Genomic DNA, 23,906 nt, shown 5'->3' on the forward strand with positions numbered 1-23,906 from the left:
ATGTTTTATGTATTATATATAGCCTAGTCATCCTACTGGAAATACCTGTAAATAAAGATTTTTTTAGGGATGTTTCAAATAAATTGTCCCCCCCCCCCCAGTTAATGCCTGATCTTAATCCAGTGATGTGCACAAGAGCCGAGGCTCTCGCAGGTCTTTTGCTCAGCTTGCTTTGGGGGAACTTGGGAGGGGGTTGGAGCCAGGAGCTCCGGTAGGGGACCCAAGACAAGGAGGATCGGGTCTGGTTATTGCAAGGCCATTGTATTTTAGCTTGCTTAAGTATAACATGTTTGTTATTCTAAAACAAGCTGGATCTAATCATATCTGGCTGTGGCCATCACCGACCATATAGTGTCTCAAGAGTAAAGCATTATGTGCTACCATCTCTAGTGACAGTTGGGAGGTTCAGACTATATCAGGGGTTGGGATTTATACCAGTTACCTTTATATGATGTTAATAACCCATGTATATTTTAACGTTGTTTTTTAATCTTTATGTCAAATAAAGTAAAATATTTTTAAACAATTTGTAGTGATTGAGAACACAAAGCCTGTTTTGTCCTTGTAAATTGATACTGGTTAATAATAGAACGTGGCCCGGTTTACTAATTTATGTCCACAGTTCCACCCTGCGGTGACATAAACATTTCTCTACCATAGGCAAAACAGGATTGGGCTTTGGGAAAAATGTAAGCCAGAAGGGGTTTAATTTCCAGCTTATCAAATTAGGTTGATTACCCATGTCAGTTACTATTCGCAAAGAAAAATGATCTGAGTGACCATGTGGTAGAAAATTAATTCAGCTGTGGAGACAAATGAGCTATTTACCAAGGCCATTCTGGACAGGGTCACAAAAGTTTTAGGAAAGAATGAAAACTGAAAGCCAAAAGGATGACAAGACCACCATAAACCTGTTAAACTCAGTTCTGAAATAATTTTAGGTAATACTGATGAACTTGATGATGAGCTTAAAATAGTCAAAGCTGGGAATCTATCAGCAAGTGGGTGCAGCACAATAATAAAATCACCCATTAATAATGTAGGTACACTTTGTTTACCCATCAAGAAATTAATAAAGTGTAAACGGTGGAGGAATATAGACAGTCCCAATTATACATGGCAAGTTATTAATCAAGGAAAGAAAGAAAAACAATGGCATCTACCATGGTCACCTAGTTCCACTTGTTTGCATACAAAGGGCAGGTTCCTGAGTATTAGGATACTTACACCCCTTGAATGTGAAGACAACATAAAATGGGAATCTCTCTCACCAAGGGTAGGTCCCCCTTTTGCTGCCAAACAGCCCTGAACATTGGCGGCATGGACACTGCTGGACTTCTGAAGGTATGCTGTAGTACCTGGTACCAAGCCATCAGTAGCAGATCCTTTAATTCCTGTACGTTGTGTCAGGGTGCAATATCCTACTGAAAGAGGCCACTGCCATTGGGAATACCATTTCCATGAAGGGTTGTGCTTGGTCACCACCAATGTTTAGGTAGGTGGTAAATGTCAAAGTAACATTCCCATGAATGACAGGACCCAAAGTTTCCCAGCAGAACATTACCAAAAGTATCACACTGTCCCAGCTTGACTTCTTCCCATAGTGCATACTGATGCTATATCTTCCCATAGTAAGCGATGTACACATCCACATGATATAAATGAAAATGTGATTCATCAGATAAGACGACCTTCTCTTCATGGTCCAGTTCTGACGCTCATGTGTCCACTGTGGGCATTTTGGATGTGGACACAGGTCAGCGTGGGCACCTTGACCAGTCTACAGCTACACAGCCCCATACACAACAAACTGCAATGTCCATTTTTGAAAATACTTTCAACACTTTAACTTCAGAGGCAACATATTTACTTGCTGCCTAATAAATTCCACCGATTTTCAGATGTAATTGCAACAAGCTAATCAATGTTACTCATTTAACCTGTCAGGGATCTTAAAGCGGTTGCAAACCACTGCACTTTTTTTTTCTTACCTGCAAGGCAAAGGCATAATGTGCTAATATGCATTGCATACTAGCACATTATGTTAAACTTACCTGAAAAGGAAGCGTTCCAGTTATGCGTTGTCATTGCTGGAGATGGCATCCATCTATACCCGATCTTTCTTCCGGGTTGGCGGCTCCGACTCTCTGACTAGCTGGAGCCGCGATCACATCACTCCCGTGTGCATGCCGCCAGTCATGACACACTGCTTTGAAGAAACAGCATGGGCAGCAGTTCCTTCAGAACGCATGCACCAGTGAAGTAACTAGCTTCTAGGACAGTAAATATCTCCTAAACGGTGCATGTTTTCGGAGATATTTACACTACCTATAGATAAGCCTTAATATAGGCTTACCTATAGGTAAAACTTAAAGATGTAAGTTTACTTCCTCTTATGTTTAATCCATCGAGCATTTGTTATCTTGACCCCACTTCTGCACATGGTTTATTTGTGACTGGTTGCTGTGACTACCAGCTGGATAGTCCTTAAATAGCATAACAATGATAACTGTGGCGTTGTAACATGATGTACACTACTGACCTAGTACCCTAATGGAAAGAAACTTTGTTTTAGCTGCTGTAGGGTTACATATAAACTGATACCTAATCCTGGCATCTCTAGAGTGCTTTTGCATAGACCTTTGAGCATGTACTGGCACTCGCTGATGTAAACTTGTTGCGCATGATTGTTGCTAGATATGGGTACACATGGCATGTGCCTTAGGCCACTCTCCAGGCTACCTGGGTCTGCAGCTCCCCGAATTAGTGCTGTGCTGGCATAGGAGCACTGCAGCAGCATAGGTTAAGGTTCTGCAGGACCCCATCAGATCTCTGACCCAGAGTAAATAAATCTGTTATGGGTGGTAATGTTCTTTAAAGATTGTGGAGACCCCTATGAGAAGCTAGCCATGTATGGGCTGATTTCTATTTGACAAAAAGACAAGAGATCATTCTATCTTTGTAAAAATCAGAAACCATCCTAGTTGCTCCTTAAGAGAAAGCTTTTACAATGATGTCCTCATGGATGCAAGAATAAAACTTTATAAAATGGTAACAAAAACTAGAAATAGAAAACAGATCTTTTTAAAAAATAACATGGCTTCAATCTAGACAACATTGTTAATGTAACCAAGCATGACTTCAGTGTGCTTTTCTAAGCCGCTTGTGACTAAAACGCAGCTTAAGAGCACCAAACATTGTCAGTGAAGGTTCAGAAGAGTTAAATGAATGCCAAGGATAGCTAAATTAACCTTTTCTTTATGTAATTAACAGCAACATGCTTTGTAAAGATGCACATAGATTTAAATCTATAGTATCAGCAGAATAATTTTCTAAGGTGGCAGAGAACTGTTTTTTTTTTTTTTATAATACTTTTTAGACACTATTCTTAAAATTAATTTTTTTATGAATGGCAATAAAACTTGTGTAGAAATGTAATATTTTTGACAAGTTCCTTTTTTGCAGTTTTGTGAATCTGTAGTAAGCAGTGGGTTGAAAAAAAAGCCTATCTGTACTTAAACAGGAGTAATTTTTAAGCATAGAGTGTATTTTTTTTTTAATTGCTGTATGAGTATGCTCCAGCAGGCTGTGCTAGAGAGGTAGTATTTTATGTAATGAATGTTTAATGATCTAGTACAGGGATTCCCAAACTACGACCCTCCAGTTGTTCAGGAACTACAATTCCCATCATGCCTAGTCATGTATGTGATTGTCAGAGTTTTACAATGCCTCATGGGATGTGTAGTTGTGCAAAAGCTGCAGGACAGTAGTTTGGGAATCTCTGATCTAGCAAATCAGTGAGCTTGGGGGGCCTGGTGATATATACTGGGAGAACTATTAAAGACTTGGATCACTTCTTGTTCTGTCTCTTCCCTCATGGGCTTCTGCCTTGTAGGATGTGACTGTGGGAATACTGTATATTTGGGATAGAAGATGGCTCACACCACATCCCAAAAATTTAAATAGACATTGTATGTAAGGAAAGGACAGGATTTTTTAGGTGCTCAAATATTGATAAAATTAAAATTTACAAAGTCATATTTTTTTTTCATTAATTTATGGCACTGTGAATGATCTGAATCATAAGAAGGACGTCACCAGCACTCTAGCAAATACAGTTCAATGATTTATTGGGATCAATAAATGCCAAATAGGTTGATGTGCAATGTTTCAGGGTATCACAGGGTGCCTATCTTCACTGCAACACCATGACGAAATACATATGGTCTAATACTGTATGGACTGTGCAACTCTCACTTGTACTGAGAAAGATTTCTCTCACATCTTAGGTTGAATATTCCTGGGATCTCATTGCCATGTAATGCTGGGTACACATAGGCTGAAACATTTGGTCAGTATGTACAGCTGTCCGACAGAAGCCGGTCTAATGATTGGCTTTTGTTAAAGTAACATGCAGGAAAAGCAGCATCCAATCAGCACTTGCAGCCAATGGCTGTGAGTGCTGATCAGTGTATTCTGACAATCAGGAGTCCTCTGTCAGAATTCAAAGTCACAGTGGGGGAGATCACCACACCAACATCGCTTGTCTTGGTACAGTGATCTGTCAGTTTATTTTTTTCAGACTGATGGGTTAAACCAGTGTTACTCAACCTTTTTTCAGTCAAGGCATCCTTTGAAATTTTGGACAATCTCAAGGCACCCTCTAAAATTATGGACAATCTTGGGGCTAGAAACTATTCTAGTAGTTTTACTAAATGCAGCAACATCCACACACATAGGACTCTCAACATCAGAGGTGATTTATTCTTCTAAAGCAAATACACTTTTGCAAACTGGTACTGAGTCTGACTAATATTCCAATGTTTCTCTTCTCATTTGTGTTTTCCCATCACTCAGCTAATGTGATCCCAGTGCTGACAGAGAGGGGCAGGAGAGGGTCCAGAAAGGATGCCGTGCAGGTGACCGAAATCATCATTATCAACTAATGATGTAATTGGTTGTTAGGATGCCAGCAGCTAGAATGTCATAATGGTGTACATTGAAAGCCTGTGGCTTTGTGTCACTAAAAGGCAGGCTTCATCCACTTGCCAGCTTGTAAACAATTTTTGGGAAATTTTTAGGCATTTTGCCAAGGCACCCCTGAAGAGACCTCAAGGCACCCCAGTGTGCCTAGGCCCCCTGATTGAAAAACGTTGGGTTGAACAAAACAAAACTTAAAAAAAACCCCCCAAAAAACTGTGCTTAAAGAGAAGTTACAGCCACCTGTTAAAAAAAAAAAAAAAAAGAAAGTCAGCAGCTACAAAAAGTGTAGCTGTTGACTTTTAAAAAACAGCTACTCACCCGTCCAACAATCCAGTGATGCACACAGCTCAGCTGTCTTCATCCTCTGTCCTCCCTCTGCGGCGCTGCCATCTTCACTATGGGCACCCAGCTGTGACAGCTTGCGGCTTCACTGCGCATGCGCGAGTCGCGTTGTACCATGCAGTCTTCTAGGATTTGTCAGTGTCCCAGAAGACTGCAGGGGGAGGGAGGAAGGAGAACTTTTGTTGCCAATTTGTTTGATTTGGGAAGCAGGTACCTGTCAAAATCGGGTACCTGCTCCCCCCCCCCCCGCTCCAAAAAGTGCCAATTGTGCAAGAGGACGAATCCTTACAGTAGAACTTACTCTTTTGGGTGGAATTCCACTTTAAGTGTGCATTGGACATTCGCAATGTAGCTGTTAGTTATCTAGTAGTCAATATTTATTGAAGATCAGGATCAGTAGCACAACACTAGCTTATTATTTGCTATTAGAAATAGTATGGTAAAAGTTACATTTATGACTTTTGTATAATATAGAAATTAATAGTAAAGGTTTGTGAATAAAACTCCTTTACAATGTGCGCCAATATCCCTGATCTGCTGTCAAATGGCACTCCCTGAACAGTCATCTTCCTAGCTATATAAATACATTTGGAAGCTCTGAGACATTTGGCAAGGTTAAAACTTCTACCAACTATTGCATCATCTGGTTTATAGTATCTGAATTGGAAGCAATCTGATTTGTATTAGAACCAGTAAGACAGTGTTCATGGCTGCTGGCAGCTTTTTATTAGCTGCATTAGAAACAGCAAAATGATTATAAAAATATGAAGTTAGCCCAAAATTTAGCAATGGAAGCAGTCACTGTATGGTTAAGTCTAGCTTTTACACATTTACTGCAATGGTCATGCTCATATTTTGTATCCCTGTGGTCATACCAGTTATTCATATTTTTCACATATACATGTTCTCAGTACACATTTAAAAGTGCACTACAGTTGACCAAAACTAGTCATTTGCTTAAAGCAAAGATCCTATAAAATTATTATTTTTTTATATTGCCAACTGTATAAATAACAGACATAAATATAATATATTCAAAATAATTATTGCTACATATGTAAGAAGAAATTGTAAAGTTTAGAAGTTTTTAAGTTTTAAGAACAGAAATAGTAAAACATTATTGACAGAACACAAACCATTATATTTTTCCTTATATATAAATATATATATATATATATATATATATATATATATATATATACTGTGTGTGTGTGTGTGTGTGTGTGTGTGTGTGTATATACAGTATCTCACAAAAGTGAGTACACCCCTCACATTTTTGTAAATATTTTATTATATCTTTTCATGTGACAATATTGAAGAAATTACACTTTGCTACAATGTAAAGTAGTGAGTGTACAGCTTGTATAACAGTGTAAATTTTCTTTCCCCTCACAATAACTCAACACAAAGCCATTAATGTCTAAAACGCTGGCAACAAAAGTGAGTACACCCCTAATTGAAAGTGTCCAAATTGGGCCAATTTAGCCATGTTCCCTCCCTGGTGTCATGTGACTCGTTAGTGTTACAAGGTCTCAGGTGTGAATGGGGAGCAGGTGTGTTAAATTTTGTGTTATTGCTCTCACTCTCTCATACTGGTCACTGGAAGTTCAACATGGCAAAGAACTCTCTAAGGATTTGAAAAAAAGAATTGTTGCTCTACATAAGGATGGCCTAGACTAGAAGAAGATTGCCAAGACCCTGAAACTGAGCTGCAGCATGTTGGCCAAGACCATACAGCAGTTTAACAGGATGGGTTCCACTCATAACAGGCCTCGCCATGGTTGATCAAAGCAGTTGAGTGCAATTGCACAGTGTCATATCCAGAGGTTTTCTTTGGGAAATAGACGTGTGAGTGCTGCCAGCATTGTTGCAGAGGTTGAAGGGATGGGGGTCAGCCTGTCAGTGCTCAGACCATACGCCGCACACTGCATCAAATTGGTCTGCATGGCTGTCATTCCAGAAGGAAGCTTCTTCTAAAGATGATGCACAAGAAAGCCCACAAACAGTTTGCTGAAGACAAGCAGACTAAGGACATGGATTACTGGAACCATGTCCTGTGGTCTGATGAGACCAAGATAAACTTATTTGGTTCAGATGGTGTCAAGCGTGTGTGGCGGCAAACAGGTTAGGAGTACAAAGACGAGTGTTTCTTGCCTACAGTCACGTGTGGTAGTGGGAGTGTCATGGTCTGGGGCTGCATGAGTGCTGCCAGCACTGGGGAGCTACAGTTCATTGGGGAACCATGAATGCCAACATGTACTGTGACATACTAAGGCAGAGCCGCTCCTTTCGGAGACTGGGCCCCAGGGCAGTATTCCAACATGATAACGACCCCAAACACACCTCCAAGACCACCGCTGCCTTGCTAGAGAAGCTGAAGGTAAAGGTGATGGTCTGGCCAAGCATGTCTCCAGACCTAAACCATATTGAGCATCTGTGGACATCCTCAAATGGAAGGTGGAGGAGCGCAAGGTCTCTGAAATCCACCAGCTCTGTGATGTCGTCATGGAGAAGTGGAAGAGGACTGCAGTGGCAACCTGTGAAGCTCTGGTGAACTCCATGCCCAAGAGGGCTAAGGCAGTGCTGGAAAAAAATGGTGGCCACACAAAATATTGACACTTTGGGCACAATTTGGACATGTTCACCTAGGGGTGTACTCACTTTTGTTGCCAGCGGTTTAGACATTATTGGCTGTGTGCAAAGTGTAAATTTCTTCAGTGTTGTCACATGAAAAGAAATAATAAAATATTTACAAAAATGTGAGGGGTGTACTCACTTTTGTAAGATACTGTGTGTGTGTATATATATATATATATATATATATATATATATATATTATTGTTTTCAAGGAGTTCAACGTTTCCCAACAATTCTTTGCTGTCTTTGGGGTAATCTAGGAAAGCTGACGCATTAGAGCTGGAAGTATGTGACTGTGTAGACAAAGTTTGGCTTTCTTGTGAAAATGTATTATCCGTCATGGTTACTCAAGTGTCTAATCGGTGGGAAGTCGCCTGTCATCTAATTAGTGCCTGATATCAGTATAGTAGGGTTGTGGCCCAGGCTTTATCTAAGGTAGATAGCTTTCATGTCTTTCATGTCAAAGACTGTCTTATGTTTTACACCTCAAATCACAATGTTAATTGTAATTATTATCTCAATATGTTTTCTATTTATTTGACTATATTTAGAATTAATTACAGCACAGTATCATTTGATCCTTCCTTTACTTAACAGCTCTAAGATTATAACCAGTTGTTAGGAAATCTTGAAATCCTGAAGCAAGGTAAATGCAGAACAGATTGTTAGTTAATATTTCTTTGAAACTGGAGCAGGGCAATAATTGATTATTGCCAGACAGCTTAACCACTTCTGGACCAGAAGATTTTCCTCCTTAATGACCAGGCCATATTTTGCGATTCGGCACTTATTTTAACGGACAATTTTGCGGTTTTGCAACAATGTACCCAAATAAAATTGACGTCCTTTTTTTCCTACAAATAGAGCTTTCTTTTGGTGGTATTTGATCACCTGTGCAAATTTTATTTTTTGCGCTATAAACAAAAAAAGATCGACAATTCTGGGAAAAAAAACCAATATTTTTCACTTTCTGCTATATAACATTCCCCTAACAAAATTTAAAAATCAAAATGTTTTAACATTTTAGGCCAATTTGTTTTCTTCTACATATTTTTGGTAAAAAAAAACACAATAAGTGTATTTTGATTGGTTTGCCCAAAAGTTATCGCGTCTACTAACTATGGGAAAGATTTATGTAATTTTTATTGTTTTTTTTTTTACTAGTAATGGCGGCTATCTGCAATTTTTAGCGGGACTGCGACATTGCAGCGGACAGATCGGACCCCTAACTGACATTTTTTTACACTTTTGGGGGGACCAGTGACATTATTACCGTAATCAGTGCTAAAAATATGCACTGTTACTGTAACAATGACACTGGCAGGAAAGGGGTTAACACTGTGGGTGATCAAAGGGTTAAATGTGTACCTAGGGGCATGTTTCTAACTGTATGGGGGTTGGGCATGTGAAATGATCTAAGAGACCTGTGTTCCTATATAGAAGGATCACAAGGACTCTGTGATCATTTTAGAGAGAAGAACGGCCAGCTGTGTTTACAACAGCTGACTGTTCTTCTCTCTCAGCGGGGAACGATCCTGGGTGTCAGGCGGCAATCAGAGCCGTCTGCCCCATGCATCGGAGTCCCCGCTGCCGAGTGGCAGTGCCTAGCTGCAGACGCACGACCGATGTAGACCTATGTCGGTTCACGCAGGAGGGCCGCCCTGCTCCAATAAATCGGTGGTGGGCGGTCCAGAAGCAGTTAAAAGGTTCAGTGTACAGAATAATCTAAAAATCTGTACTTTGCTTTTAACAATTCCAAAGAAAAATATAAATGCAGGGGAAAACATGGGACATAAAGCAGAAAACAAGTTTTCTCTTTCAGTTTTTTCGTACTATGCGTACAATATGTAGTAGAAATCTTATGCATAGTATGCCAAACCAAGAATTGTATAATCACATGTGACAACACATTGGCTGAGACACAGCTGCAGTGACATTGGCTCCCGCTGCTATCAATCCAAGTCAGTTAGCCAATCAGGAGAAAGAGGGGGCGTGGCTGAACCGCAGCTCCATGTCTGAATGGACACACGGAGCTGCAGCTTGGCTCGGGTGCCCCCATAGCAAAATGCTTGCAGTGGGGGCACTCGACAGGAGGGAGGGGATAGGAGCAGCAGCGAGGGACCCCAGAAAAGGAGGATCGGGCTGCTTTGTGCAAAACCGACTGCACAAGTATAACATGTTTGGTAAAAAAAAAAAAAATTAGACTTTACAATCACTTTAAGTCCAAGAACTCAAAAAAATCTAGAAGAGTTTGGACAATATTTGTCTAAAATACAGACATTTAAAGAAAAACTATGCAAATTATTTATTTTGACTTGGTTAGATGATCATTAGCTAATACCTTCACAAATGTTCCCCATCTGATCCCCTCCACTCTGAGGACTTTTATTTTTCAGTGCTATTTATTTAGCATGTTCTACATGTAAATCTATGACTTCCAGTAGCACTATGCAGGACATACTAGTAGTATACAAACATACAGAAAATGGATATTTGTGGTTGAACTTTAACCACCACCACCACGTTGCCATCCAGCAACGTACCGGTACTTTACTGGATTGGAAGGGTGACATGTCGGTAATCGCCGCAACTTCAGAAATGATGGAGATATCATTTTTTAGAGCCAGTGATTCCCTTTAATGTAAAAGTAATCTTAGTGGCTAAGAAGTCACTGGATTACTTTTACAGGCAGAGGAAGGGGGGGGGGGCGGTAAGAATGCGACCAGCATCATCTGGTTCTTGGGACAAGAAAGTAACTGATGTTGTTCCTCCCAGTGAGTGACTTCAGAAACTGGAAGCAATGAGGAGTTCATCACTTCTGGTTTCAGTCTCATGCAAACAAGCCATTACCAACTTTAACAAACATCTGATCAAACCGATTTTGGAAACTCTAAACTGGTAATCTGTAAAAGCACCACACATGGAGATTCTTAGGTACCGCAGTTTGGCACTGTTCCACAAGTGCATTCAATTTTAAAGCATGACATGTTAGGCATTTATTTATTCAGCATAAGGACATATTTTATATTTTACCAATTATATTGTGTTTTTGTGCATTAAAATTCACTGAAGTGTATTTTTTACCAAAGAAAAAACACTGTGCAAATACTGTGGGACATAAAAAAATTGCAACACCCACCATTTTATTCTCTAGGGCCTTTGCAAAAAAATATATATATTTGTATAATGTTTGGGGGTTATAAGTAATTTTCTAGCAAAATGTATACATAGATGTGAGAAGTGTCTGAACTGGTCCAGGGCTGGAGTGGGTAATTGGATGCACATATAGAGAGGTAAGGTAGGCATAAATATAATCTTTACAGGTTGAATAACTTTACACATTTATACATTTTTCTTAGTGTACAAAGCTCATCATTCTGAATATGTACAGTCATAATACATCCCAGAAATAGATTTACCCCTTAAAAAACTAAGAATAACTGACCAATCAGCTAGGTTTAATTAGGAAAGCCATTAGGGATTTCTTAAGCATCAAGGCATTTTAGCTGCTTTGATGGAGTTCAGATACTTTATGGTCTTTCCTGAGAGTAAAACTGCATGAATGGTTTCTACATGAAGTAATTTGGGTGCCAACAATCCATAGTTATTAGTCTGAACATTAGACAATTGTTTTAATACAAAAGAACTAAAGAATTTCAAATTACAACAACGATAAGCAATGCGAAGTAAGCCACAGCATCCAATCATTTCTAACCTCAGCAAACAGAAATTATCCACTTACTTTGATTTAAAGCTCTTTGCATATTATTGTCCACTCTCTGCACAGCTGTGCGGTTTCTGATTAAACTAAAATATGCTCACGTTTTAGTCTGCTAGAGCTACATATAGCCAAGTTGAACATTTAAATGTTAATGCTGAATTTTCGAGCATAAGAAAATATCTACCTTTTCAGTAGCGCCCCCCCCCCCACCATTTTAAGGGTTAAATGCTTCTTTAGTCTAGGGGGTGCAGGCATAACCTTTATTAGCTACCATATACCTTTAGACATCCTTAATTCATTCAACCTGTCCAATAGTAATAGTAATAGAGTTTATCTCTGCACCCTTAAGCCGCCCATACATGGATCGAAATTCAGCCGGTTAATCAGAGAAAATTCGATCAATGTATGGGCACTCTGGTTGTACACAAGTCGATCTATTGACCGACTTGGTTTTTCTCAAGTGATTGGTCCCGCTGGCTATAGCTGGCAATCATTATGTTCTGCCGGCAGGAAAGTCTCCCCGGGATCCCACTGCAAGGAAATATTTTGTAATATTCCTGGAATTCAACCTTAATGACAGTGCAATGTATTGCTATGAAGCTGTAGATAATATGATTGATATGAAGCTGTAGAGTAATATGATTGAGATGAAACTTTAGGGTAAATTTCACTTACCCTTTAAATGCTTAAACATGTTACCAAGTTCTTACATCTAGTTTATTTATATAAGGCTTATCCACATTTTTTGAAGAAAATACAATCTTGTAATATAATAGGCGGATAACATATTTTTACTTAATATTGTGTTGCTATTAAAGAAGAGCAGTGATTGATTGTTGCCAGATGGTTTAACAGGTCTGCGCGTCTGTGGTTTATGCCAAAAAACTGTATTTTCAGTCAACGTAAAAACAAAAAGAAACATAAGGGTAAACATACATTGTGAGGTGTATTGAACAGTTATTATGTTGACCCATTTATTCCATAATCCTTAGTATAAACTAAAGTCATCAGTCTCTGCATGACTAGGAAATAAACTTTGTACATCTATATAAAGCAAAATAATGGCATTTCATAGCCAGCAAGGAGTTCAATTAGACATGTAAAAAAAAAAAGGATAAGAAGGATAATTTCAAATGCTTTATTAGCCAAAAGGTTTCATACTCTTTAATTTAGAAATTATGTCTAACACACATGTTATGTGCAGTTCGCATTGTGGCATGCATCTAATATTTTAAAAGATCAACACACTTTAAAAAAACTAAGGCTGGCCATACATGCTAGCAGGGCAGGGCTGGGTTTTGAATGACATCAAACGCTGTTGAGCGTGTTGGGCCAGGACCACCATTTAAGGAGGGAAGGCTGGGGGAGAGGAGGCAGAGATAGAGGTGAGATGGTGGAGAAGATTTCCCAGCAGGGCAGTGGTATGTACCCAAGTGGCAGTATGTATAGAGGTCATACCTTACTCATATGGGGTGGACATGGAAGCTCCTTGGGAATTTATATTACAACCCCCCTCTCCTTTGGGTTTTTTTTTCTTTTAGAGTATTTATGGAATACCTGCTTAGCCATGGAAGATGCCGTTGGGACTCTTTATTGAGAGAGGGGAGCTATACTAGGACCAGCACTTACTAATGGTGAGGAATCATCAAACGGACCACTCTCTACATATGTGAGAATTTTTGATCTATGGATCTATGTAACACTTTCTATCCACAAGTACTATTGGCTTTCAACTGACACTCCAGGTTTTGGAACTCTGGAGTGAGGCCCTGGTGTGTGGGCTCCCTGCCCTCCCTATCGCTGGGACAGGTGCATCTAAGTACCCCCATTCGTTACTGTTCCATCTTGCGGCTTCAGATGCTTCATCTCTGTCTCCTCCCGTATGGAATTTGGCATTGACAGGATCCCCTGAAGAAGCTACTTGTGAAACGTGTAGCGATCCTGCCATTTCCAGAGATACCCGTGGAAACCCATAGAAGCTATCCTATTCCTTGTTTTACTATATGTTATATTGATTATACTACAGGTATCCCCACAGGCTGCCTTCCTATGTTTAAGGGAGAGCCTATTTTTCCTATGCTATATGAGAATATATTATATATGTTCCTGTATTGCTTTTTATCTTCCTTTTAATCATGTTCCAATAAAATAATAATTTTTATATAAACACTTGAGTCTATTTCTTCCATGGGTTATGAGTGGCTACCTATAAAACCCCAAGGTTCTTTTTTCTTTCCATTTTTTATCTATTCTATAGGGATGTGGAGCCACAATTTAATGAGTCTTGTTTCACAAGTTCTAGATCATTATTACATATGCTGCAGGGACCAAACTGACTTAGTGAGTTGGCATATTTCTACAGTTTAAACGATTCTACTTCTTTATTAGCAAAAAAAATCTGACAGGGGTTCTAATTCTTCCCCACTGTATGCATCCCACTGGATATTGCAGGGGATAAAATACTGCATGGTTTTATGGGATAAATATCGCTATCGCACATTTTGATGAAATACTGCATGTGGTATTGTAGTAGCGTTTTTTTGTGAATTGCAAGAACATTTTTGAAAAATGCCTGTTTTGCTGCAAAGAGGAAAATACTGCTTTGTGAATGGTGCCCTATAGTGAGATTTTAAAAAACAAAAAAAGCTAAAGGACATTGGTGCTTAGCATACCTTTTTTTAATTTTTTGTTTGTTACAGCATTTTAAATACTTAGTAATTAACATTAAATTTGTATAGCTTTTTTTATACAACTTTGTTAAACCTGAGCTGACCATGCAAACAGACAGGCTATTCTACCGTATGGGAGCTGCAGGAACATCCATTGTGATGAACAGTATGCAATCAACACAACTGACTGCCATAGATACCAGAACACTGCTTGGCCAGAGTAGTGAAGAGCTGCTAATGGCATCTGAGGGACAAGGAGATTAACACAAACATGCAAAGTGTAGTAATTATTAGAAATTTATTTACTCAAAGGAGCAAAAATGCACTCTGAAGTAAAACGTCAAGAAAAGCTGGCACAGTGGGCCATATCAGTTGCTTCAAAACAAGGTAGGTAACAGATGTCAGAACGGCTGCCCGGCTACTGACCATGTCTATACTGTATATGTTGTAGAGTCACCAAGACTGTCAACTTTATAGCTGTTCTTTGCTTGTTGCTTACCTGTTTTTATCCATAACGATAGCTTTAATTTTTTTTTTTTTGTCCCTGGGACTCCCTATGAAAGTTCCACTTTATGTATATGTATCTTCTTTTATTACTCCTTTCCCTTTTTTCTTTAACTCTGCTGGAAAACCCTGGATTGTTTGTCTTTCTTGTTTTCTGTATAACTACCTATTATTGACAGTAGTATCGGAGTCATCTTATTTTATTTATTAATTAATCAACCTTTTATCTTAATCCTGCTGTCTAGTGTTATCTGTGCACGGCATATAAAAATTTAGAAGTAATAATTCTTATTAAATGTATTTATTATTGAAACATTAATTACTGAGCTGCATTTTTCCTTAAAGGTTCTTAAAGTGTATTTCCACTTTTGTAGTCAAATTTGAGAAAACTGATCTATATTGTTCTGTGTTCCCATTCACACAGCATACCTAAAAATATATATTAAACATATTTCTCAACTAGCTCAACAGGATCTGTTCCAATAGCTGAGCTGGGGACTGGCTGGATCCAGTTCTCAATAGTATACATGGAGCAGGGCCATCTTACCAAATGGGATCGCTGCCTGGGGGCCCCACCTGCCCAGTGACCCAGCCCCAGCCAAGAATTAGTCCCGATTCCCATGTGCATCCTGCCGCAGAACTTAGCAGGTGGCAAGCGCCTGTCGGCCCTGCGATACTGTTAGGCCACTTGGGCCGTGGAGGGAGAGCCCACAACTGCAGGAATGCCCGGGAACAGGCAAACACAGGACAGTCCAGTCTGACTCCCATCTGTGTTTGTGTGTGTGTTCACCAGACCCAGTCGCCGAATTTGGAAGCTGTCTTTAGCCTTGCACTGCTGTGTCAATAATCATCGCATTTTCGAAAATTTGCATTTTTATTCTTGTTGGTGATTGTGTAGGCAGGGACCCAGTGCACTGCATTGCCCGGGGCCCTTTAATGCTCTTAAGATGGCACTGCAATGGAAAAACCCAGACCTTCAATCTTTTGTTAAGACAGACCATGTTCAAATCTGGTGCTATTATTGAGAAATCTAAAAAGATATGCATTTTTAAAATATTTTTTTAAAAGATGGATTTCAGGTATGGATATTTTATACATTTGTGCAGCTTGAATGCAACAATGCATATACCATACCTAACCAATGCCTCTGAAAGCTGAAAATCACTGAAGTGGGCACTGCTATTCCAGTGATCACTACTTGCATTCAGGTCCTGTGCCAACAGCGGCACTGCTGAATTTTGAACACAGAAGGCCAACTGCTTGGCACGGGTGGCATTCAAGAATGCTTTGCATTTTTCAGAATAAATGCAGCTATAATCAATATCTAATTATTTAATAGCTACAATAGTTATCTAAACCATGCACCTTTATGTTGAACCCAATATACATATGGAGAATAGTTTAAAAGCCCCCTAACACACTCAGCTCTGCTCATATAGTAGCACCAACTTAATGTGGAGCCTTAAGCCCAAGTCCAGTCAAAAATAAATTTAAATACTACATTGTGCATTCATTTCCTTATTCTTCAGCCTTAATTCCAAACACCTTTTCCTAAGTCATCCTGTAGTTTACCCCCACAGTTTCTTCTATGTGCCAAGCTAATTTCCTGCCATGGGGCCCAGAGATTTTTCTTGCCCATTATCTTCTTGAGCACTAGTCCCCTCACCGCCCCCAAACATTCTACTGCCTCTGGAACAAATAAGAGAGGACTCACATCCTCCAATAGAAAATGTTCATATCATGCAGTCAGTGATGTGGACACCCAAGTAAGGACCCCCAAAAAAAAGCAGAAGAAGAGAAAAGGATCGACACACAACCTTAGTTTCAGGTAAATAAAATCAAAATTTGCATAGTTTTTTTTTTTTTACATATCACTGGTTGGTTATTTAGTTGGGTGGGAGGGAAGGGTTGGAGGGGGTGGTTGCTGATATCCTGGAGCTGGACTTTAATTTTTACTAGGTTAAAAACAACATGGATGTTACAGCCAACAGGCTTAATTCACAATGCTAATGCACCCGGATAAAAAAGTGACAGTTTTATTCAGTTAGGTCCAATGAAATTTGAAAATTACAGTGACATGGCTAAAACAAAAATACTTACTCGTAAAACATTGTTAATTCAGTCTAATGACCAGAGCAAAAACAGCCACTAATACTTCAGAGTAATAAACCTAATGAGTGCTGACCTTTTGCTGGATAATACATTTACTAATCTGTACTCTAGGTTGTAAAATAAAATACATTTATGCAAATTGCTGCAGCTAATGTGGCACATTGAAAATGTGACCATTCTTTAATGAACTCCTGAATCAAGACTTGCTTGAAAGATATTGACTCCATCCACAGCCTAGAACTGCAGCAATATCTGTATCTACATGGTTTGTAATAAGCTTAAAACATCTTTTTGTTATAATGTTATTACAATTATGGTGATATACATTTAGCCGCAAGAGCACAAAAGAGTGATCTGCCTGTTTTTGTTGGCTACTCTAATATGAGGAATAAATCTCTTATTTTCTGGAATAACAAGATAAGTGGTAATACAGAAGGCAGTGTTGTATGTTATGTGACACATCTCTTCAGGAAAAAAAAGAGGTGGAACTGAGGGACCCAGAACATAATCACACCGTGGAGATTTTGGCATTAGTGGTCGTTGGCTATGTAATCATTTACGAAAAACACAATATATCATGTAGGAGATTAATACAGTGAATCCAGCACAGATGGGCCCTAATATTGCTGTAGATGGTGGCAGCAATTGTGTTGCTACATGAAATGATCTTGCTGAATCCATAGTCTTTTAATGACAGCAGAAGTATGTGCTATTGGCACCAGAATGCCTGACAGACTTTTCTTTTAATTTAGAACTGAATTGCTTGCCTTTCCACTCTAAATCAGGAATATAAATACGAAACTAAATAACAAAGAAAGAACATCACATATGCTGCTTAAATTGTTGCATGGGTGCTTAATCACAACATTTTTATTATGCACTGTAACAACTGTTCTTAGAGAAGAAAAATTCTAGTCTATTTGAAGGAGATTTTTAAAATGAATAAATGCAACCATTCAATATTTTCCATCTTTCTTTACAATGACACATCAACTAGTATACAAGCTAGAACAGTGTTTCTCAATGTTTTTTCAGTCAAGGCACCCTTTAAAACTCTCCACAATCTCGGGACACCCCAATCTTAAATGTAAAATACAAAACTATTAGTCTTACATAATACATCAACATCCACACATGTAGGGCATCCAACATTAGAGGTGATTTAAGGCCCGTACACACGTACCGATCGTCGGCATACAAACGTCGGCGGACGAAAGATCTGCCGATTGTACGCGTGTTAGTATGGTGCCTCCGACAGATGTCTGCGCACAATCCGCGGACAAAAGTCTTTCTTGCAAACATGAAAATTTTTGTCTGCGGACACCAGAACGGACGATTGTTCGCCTGTCAGTACAGAATTCGGCCGACAGACCGCAGATTTGCAAGACTGGGCATGCTCAGAAAATTAAAAACACAGGGAAAGTTAACCATTACATGACATCACTTCTGCAGTCAGCTGAAGTCTGCAGACAAAATTCTTGTGCTGTCCTTGTGCTGTCTTTGCACTTTTCAACAGACACCGACATCCCGGGGAGAAAAGACGAACATTTGTATGCCGACCATCGGTACGTGTGTACGGGGCTTTACTCTTCCAAAGCAAATAGACCTTTGCACACTGGTACTAGCTAGTATTCCAGTGTTCCTCTTCTCCCTCAAATCTCTCACTCAGCTAACATGAACCCAGTGCTGACAGAGAAGGGTTGGGGGGTTAAACAGTGATGCTGTACAGGCACCCTATGTCCTCTTTATCAACCGGTAACATAATTGGTCCTTAGGATGCCGGAAAAAAATATTTGTCTAACTAAAAGGCAGGATTGATCCACCTGCTGGCTTGTATACAATTATGGGCAATTTTTAGGCATTTTGCCAAGGCACCCCTGAAGAAACCTGAAGGCACTCCAGAGTGCCTGGGCACCCTGGTTGAAAAAGCTGGTCTAGAATTTGACATCCTGCAAAATGCCTAAAGTGTTATGTTAAATCATGGGAGCGATTTCTTTTTTTGGTTTAGACTTGCTCTGCCATGACACCAACCATGCAATTGACTAAAACTGGTGCATTTAGAATCTGGTGCAGTTGTGCATGGTGGGCAATCACCTTCTAACATCTTGTTGAATTAGCCTCTGGCAATAAAACCTGGAAGCTGGGTTTCTTTGCAGAGCTGCACCAGATTTAGCGCTTTCCAGCTTTAGTAAATAACCTCCCATAGGAAGTTTAGATCCGTTAGAATGGCAAGTTTAGATATGTACATCAGTGATTATTAGCAGTATGGTAAGGATCAATAAAAAGACTACATTTGCAGCATTTATACATAATAGACAGCATGGAACATCATCATAAAAACAAGTAAAAAGGTGATTCTATTTCTATAGAAACTCATATTAGCTGATATATATTTATATATATATATATATATATATATATATTTGTTTTTTTTTTTTTTACAAAAAGAAAGCTAAAACATATAGGTGTATTTATATGAGGATAAGAGAGGATATAGAGTCACCATGATCTGCAAATATGGCAATGCATACAATATTTTAATATTTTGGCTTTCTGTTGTTCTTGGTTAACAATATTAAGAAAACTGAAAGATGGTTAGATATAATTTATGTAACTGTAGTCAGATCAAATAAAGTGTCAGTCATCCTATAAGTGATCTATTTGTCATGTGTGGACTAGTTGGCTGAGTCATACTTTGGTTTTCCTAAAGCTCTTCGATGTTCTGACAGTAAGGTCTCCCTGCCATATGTTGCCATCTACCTCAGACTTTTTTGTGTTCATTCCACCCCTTGTGTTCCAGTATCTTCTGTTGCATTCTCCATAATACAAAAACTACCCAGAAATATCTCATTGTTGGAGTCTCTGAGAGATATAAGAAACTGTCAGGTGACTTAAATCCAGCATCTAACAAAAGGATAAAATATCAGTTTTTAGTGGGATGACCCTTTAAGATGATCTGACTAGCTGCTATAGGTTGCCATATTGTGCATCATTATTGCTATTTGTTACCCTTAGGATCTGTGTTAATAGCATCAGTTTGACATAAGTTTCAGATGGTGGGGGTGATTTACTAAAACTGGGGAGTGCAAATTCTGGAGCAGCTCTGCACAGAAACCAATGAGCTTTCAGTTTTTGTTGCCAAAGCTTAATTAAACAAGCTGAAGTTAGATGCTGATTGGCTACCAAGCACAGCTGAATCAGATTTTGCACTACTTGGTTTTAGTCAATCAACCCAACTGAGATCACTCAAGTCATTTACCAGTGCAACTGACTTCCTTCTGATCTGCATTTGACCTCTTTCAAGCAGGTTTTGCATTCTTGAAGATATGTATGGGGATGAAGTAAACAAAAGCCGGTCAACACAGGTCCTATACTAGATAATCCCAAAGGCTCATGTAGATGGTTCTTCTTGTCAAACGCTGCGTTTACTTTTTAAGTGCAAATACATATGTTTAAATGGAAAATGCAGCATGCCATGTGTACTGCTCAATTGAAGTTAATGGGAATTTGTTTAGAATGCACATCAAATGCAGGAAAACCTGCTGGCATGAGGCTTTGGGATTGATTACTACTAGCAATAACAGTACTTTCCATAGCTCCAGTTTTTACAAATCAAACCAAAGTTTGCATTTTTCAATCTTTCTGCATTCTCCCATGAATTTCTCTATTATGTTGCACGGGACCATTTTGCATATTAAGAATTTATTGCTGTAAATGGCTCTGTCAAACTATTTTTGCTTCAAGTCTGTCTTGTTGGCATATAAAACAATGGTGTTGTTCTGTGTATATTACCTTGCATGTTTATAACGTGAAATCTTTCATTTTCTTTGAATTTTCTCTTGAACCACAGAAGAGCTGTTCCTCATTCCCACAAGTCCAAACAATGAAAAGGAACTCATACATCAATCACTGGAAGCTCCTACAAAAGAGAAAATATTGTTACCAACCAATAAACCCTGAAACAGCAATACCTTTTTATATATGAGGAAATGCCTAAAGCCAGGCAGCTAGAGCTGACAGAAATTTGAGTATTAAAAAAATTGCTTTAGATGCAAGATTGTCAATATCCTACAAGCCTTTAGAAATACAGTGATGTAAAAGATCTTAGTCTCCGGCAAACCACTTGTGAAAACTAAAAGAGAAATGATACAGTTATGTAACAATGGGCATCACCCACGCTGATTATAAGATGGATTTCCCAGCAGGCTCCAGGCTGAGCAATACAGTTGTGTGTCATGCATTCATACACCCATGGTTGTTCACCCAGTAGGGAAAGACGGCTGAAACTGAAGCAAAGCTCAATATTATCTAGTGTCATTGACACTAACTTACTCCAAGGGTGGTCTAAAGTAATCACTACATGCAGCTAGCTTTAGTAAACTCATTATTACATTTATCAAAAAAGTTATCACATTTTTCCCATGCAGAGCATCTTTAGCTTTGAACAGAAAATATCATATGAATAATACGTTCAAATAGTTGCTGCTTTGATGTTGGGAAAGGCTTAAAGCAAACCTTTGCCCAGACCATAGTAACCACAACTGATCCCCGTTAGTTAGTTATTTATTGTACAGAAGATTAAAAGAAAGCTAAGATAAAAAGGCTGCCACGTCAAAGATGGAAGGGCGAGCTAATGGAGATAACTTGGCAGCCTGAGAACGCGACTCCAATCAAAGTCACCCCTTGGCTCTGAAGTTTCACACAGAATTACACCACAGTGCCTGTAGCCAATGGAGTCAGGGAGAGTTTATTTTAACAGTACTGTAATACTTAGTATACAGATGTACTGTAATTAGTTGTCTATCTATAACCTGGCCATAGGTCTTGTGATTAGCCACAAAGGGATTACCTGCATGTAAGAGCTGAATTCACTGAAAGAGTAACTTAATCCATGTATATAGAAAAAAAAATAAAACAGCAAAACAACTATATAGATAAGTAGAGTGCCAAACACTTAAAAGAGTGTCACTGGAACTGGAGAGAGTCCAGAGAATGGCAACAAAGATAATTAGGGGAATGGAGGACATCAGCTATGAGGAAAGACTACAAGCATTGAACTTATTCTCTCTGGAGAAGAGACGCTTGAGAGGGAATATGATATCAATGTACAAATACTGTACTGGTGACCTTAGCATAAGGAACACAGTTTTCAGAGAAAGCAAATTCAATAAGACAGGGGGGGCACTCACTAAAACTAGAAGAATAACAGTTTAACCATAAACTGCGTAAGGGGTTCTTTACTGTCAGAGCGGTAAGGATGTGGAATTCTCTTCCACAAGAAGTGGTATCAGCAGGGACCTTCGATAGTTTCAAAAAACTTTTAGATGGGCACCTTCAAAGACCACAACATAACAGGGGTATACAATGTACGGTTAGCAGCAAACACACACACACACACACACACACACACACACACACACACATTATTGGTTGAACTGGATGGACTGATGTCTTTTTTCAACCTCACTAACTATGTAACTATGTAAAAGAGACCTGTACTAAGGAAAAAACTGGGGTTGCAGTTGAGAACATTTCTTGGAATGCTTTTTTTTTTTGTCTGACTTTGTCTCTGGGTTCAGTACTTTCCGAAAAAAACTATTTGGAATCAGTAGAAAGTCAGATCTTATATGCATGCTTGTCCTGGTTTAGTGACAAAGAAAGTACTGATGCCATTGGATCAGCATGAGAGCAAGACTTAACATTTTAATTCTAATTAGAATTAATCTTTAACTGAAATCATATGTATGCAAATTAACACATTTAGTTACTCTGTATTAATCTGTGTTTAGCAGTGCATGAACAATCTGTAACTACCTTGTTCAAAAAACCTAAATTAGTAATACACCCTCAGCATTTTTTCGTTTAACACAATGCACACAATAAAATAAACATAGTACAAACACTAGTAAACTATTTGTTCAAATTCTTAGACCCAGGACCAGAAGTTTGCAACTTTCAATGCTGCTGGATCCTGCTTTCTCAGAGCTGCCTCCCTGAACGTCTGGTTTTCACAAGAAAAAGTCAACAGTGGACACTGCAGTTTCCAGCCAGTCTGTTAGCTTGGAGAAGAAAGGGGTGCGGGGTGAATGGAGGAGCTGGGGGGCGCTTTGCCATCATAGGCTTTAGGGCTGTGTGTTTATATTGATGCACACAGCTGTAGTCCCTGCATGTAAGGGTGGCTCCATAAGATTCTGCAAGAGAAAGGAACTACCCTGAATTTATTCATAAACGATATAGAGGCTGGGATAAATAGCTCAATCTCAGTGTTTCCTTGCTATACAAAGCTAAACAGAGTGATAACTTCACAGCAGAATATAGAAACTTTACAAGAAGAACTCAATAAAATAATGGGATGGCAAACTAAATGGCAAATGAGGTTTATTAAAAAAAAATGCAAAGAAATGCACATGGGGGTAAGAATATGAACGCAAGTTACTCACTAGAGGGAGAACCTTTGGGGGTTCCAGGATGGAAAAAGATCTGGAAGTCCTAGAAGATGATAGGCTCAGCAATGGCATGCAATGCCAAGCTGCAGCAAACAAAGCCAGCGGAATATTGGCATGTATAAAAAAGGGTATTAACTCAAGAGATAAAATTATAATCCTGCCACTTAAAGCGGAGTTCCGGCCTATTTTGCAACTTTAGTGATTCCTGGAGTGCTCGCTATGCTGATCAACAATTGGGCATTTTCAATTTTTTTTGGGCCCCTTACCTTATTTTCAGGGCATTTTTGATTGTACTTCCTCCTTCTCCCTCCTCTGTGGCCACGGCCACCGACATCACTTCCGCCTTTGCATTGCATCCTGGGAGCTGTTTGTCATCACACCCAGGAGGCTGGAAAAGGGAGAACTCCCAGAACACTCCCTGGAATCAGGAAGAAGGACACAGCAGATTATACTGCGGCTTCAGATGCCCACGTCTAAGATGGCCGCACCCAG

At 39.2% G+C, this 23,906-nt stretch overlaps 1 protein-coding gene across 1 annotated transcript in view; it reads right to left on the reverse strand.

Moving 5' to 3' along the window:
* RTN4R (reticulon 4 receptor) overlaps positions 1-20,889 on the reverse strand; it is a 122,066-nt gene extending 101,177 nt beyond the window's left edge. The window contains exon 1 of the mRNA XM_082244236.1: positions 20,761-20,889. Coding sequence (XP_082100362.1) covers positions 20,761-20,767 — 7 coding nt within the window. The 5' untranslated portion in view covers positions 20,768-20,889. The remainder of the gene's footprint in view (positions 1-20,760) is intronic.
* Between the last annotated feature and the right edge of the window lie 3,017 nt (positions 20,890-23,906).

The sequence above is a fragment of the Pelophylax lessonae genome (genome assembly GCF_965119305.1).
Source record: "Pelophylax lessonae genome assembly, chromosome: 1".
In the NCBI taxonomy this organism is placed as follows: Eukaryota; Metazoa; Chordata; class Amphibia; order Anura; family Ranidae; genus Pelophylax; species Pelophylax lessonae.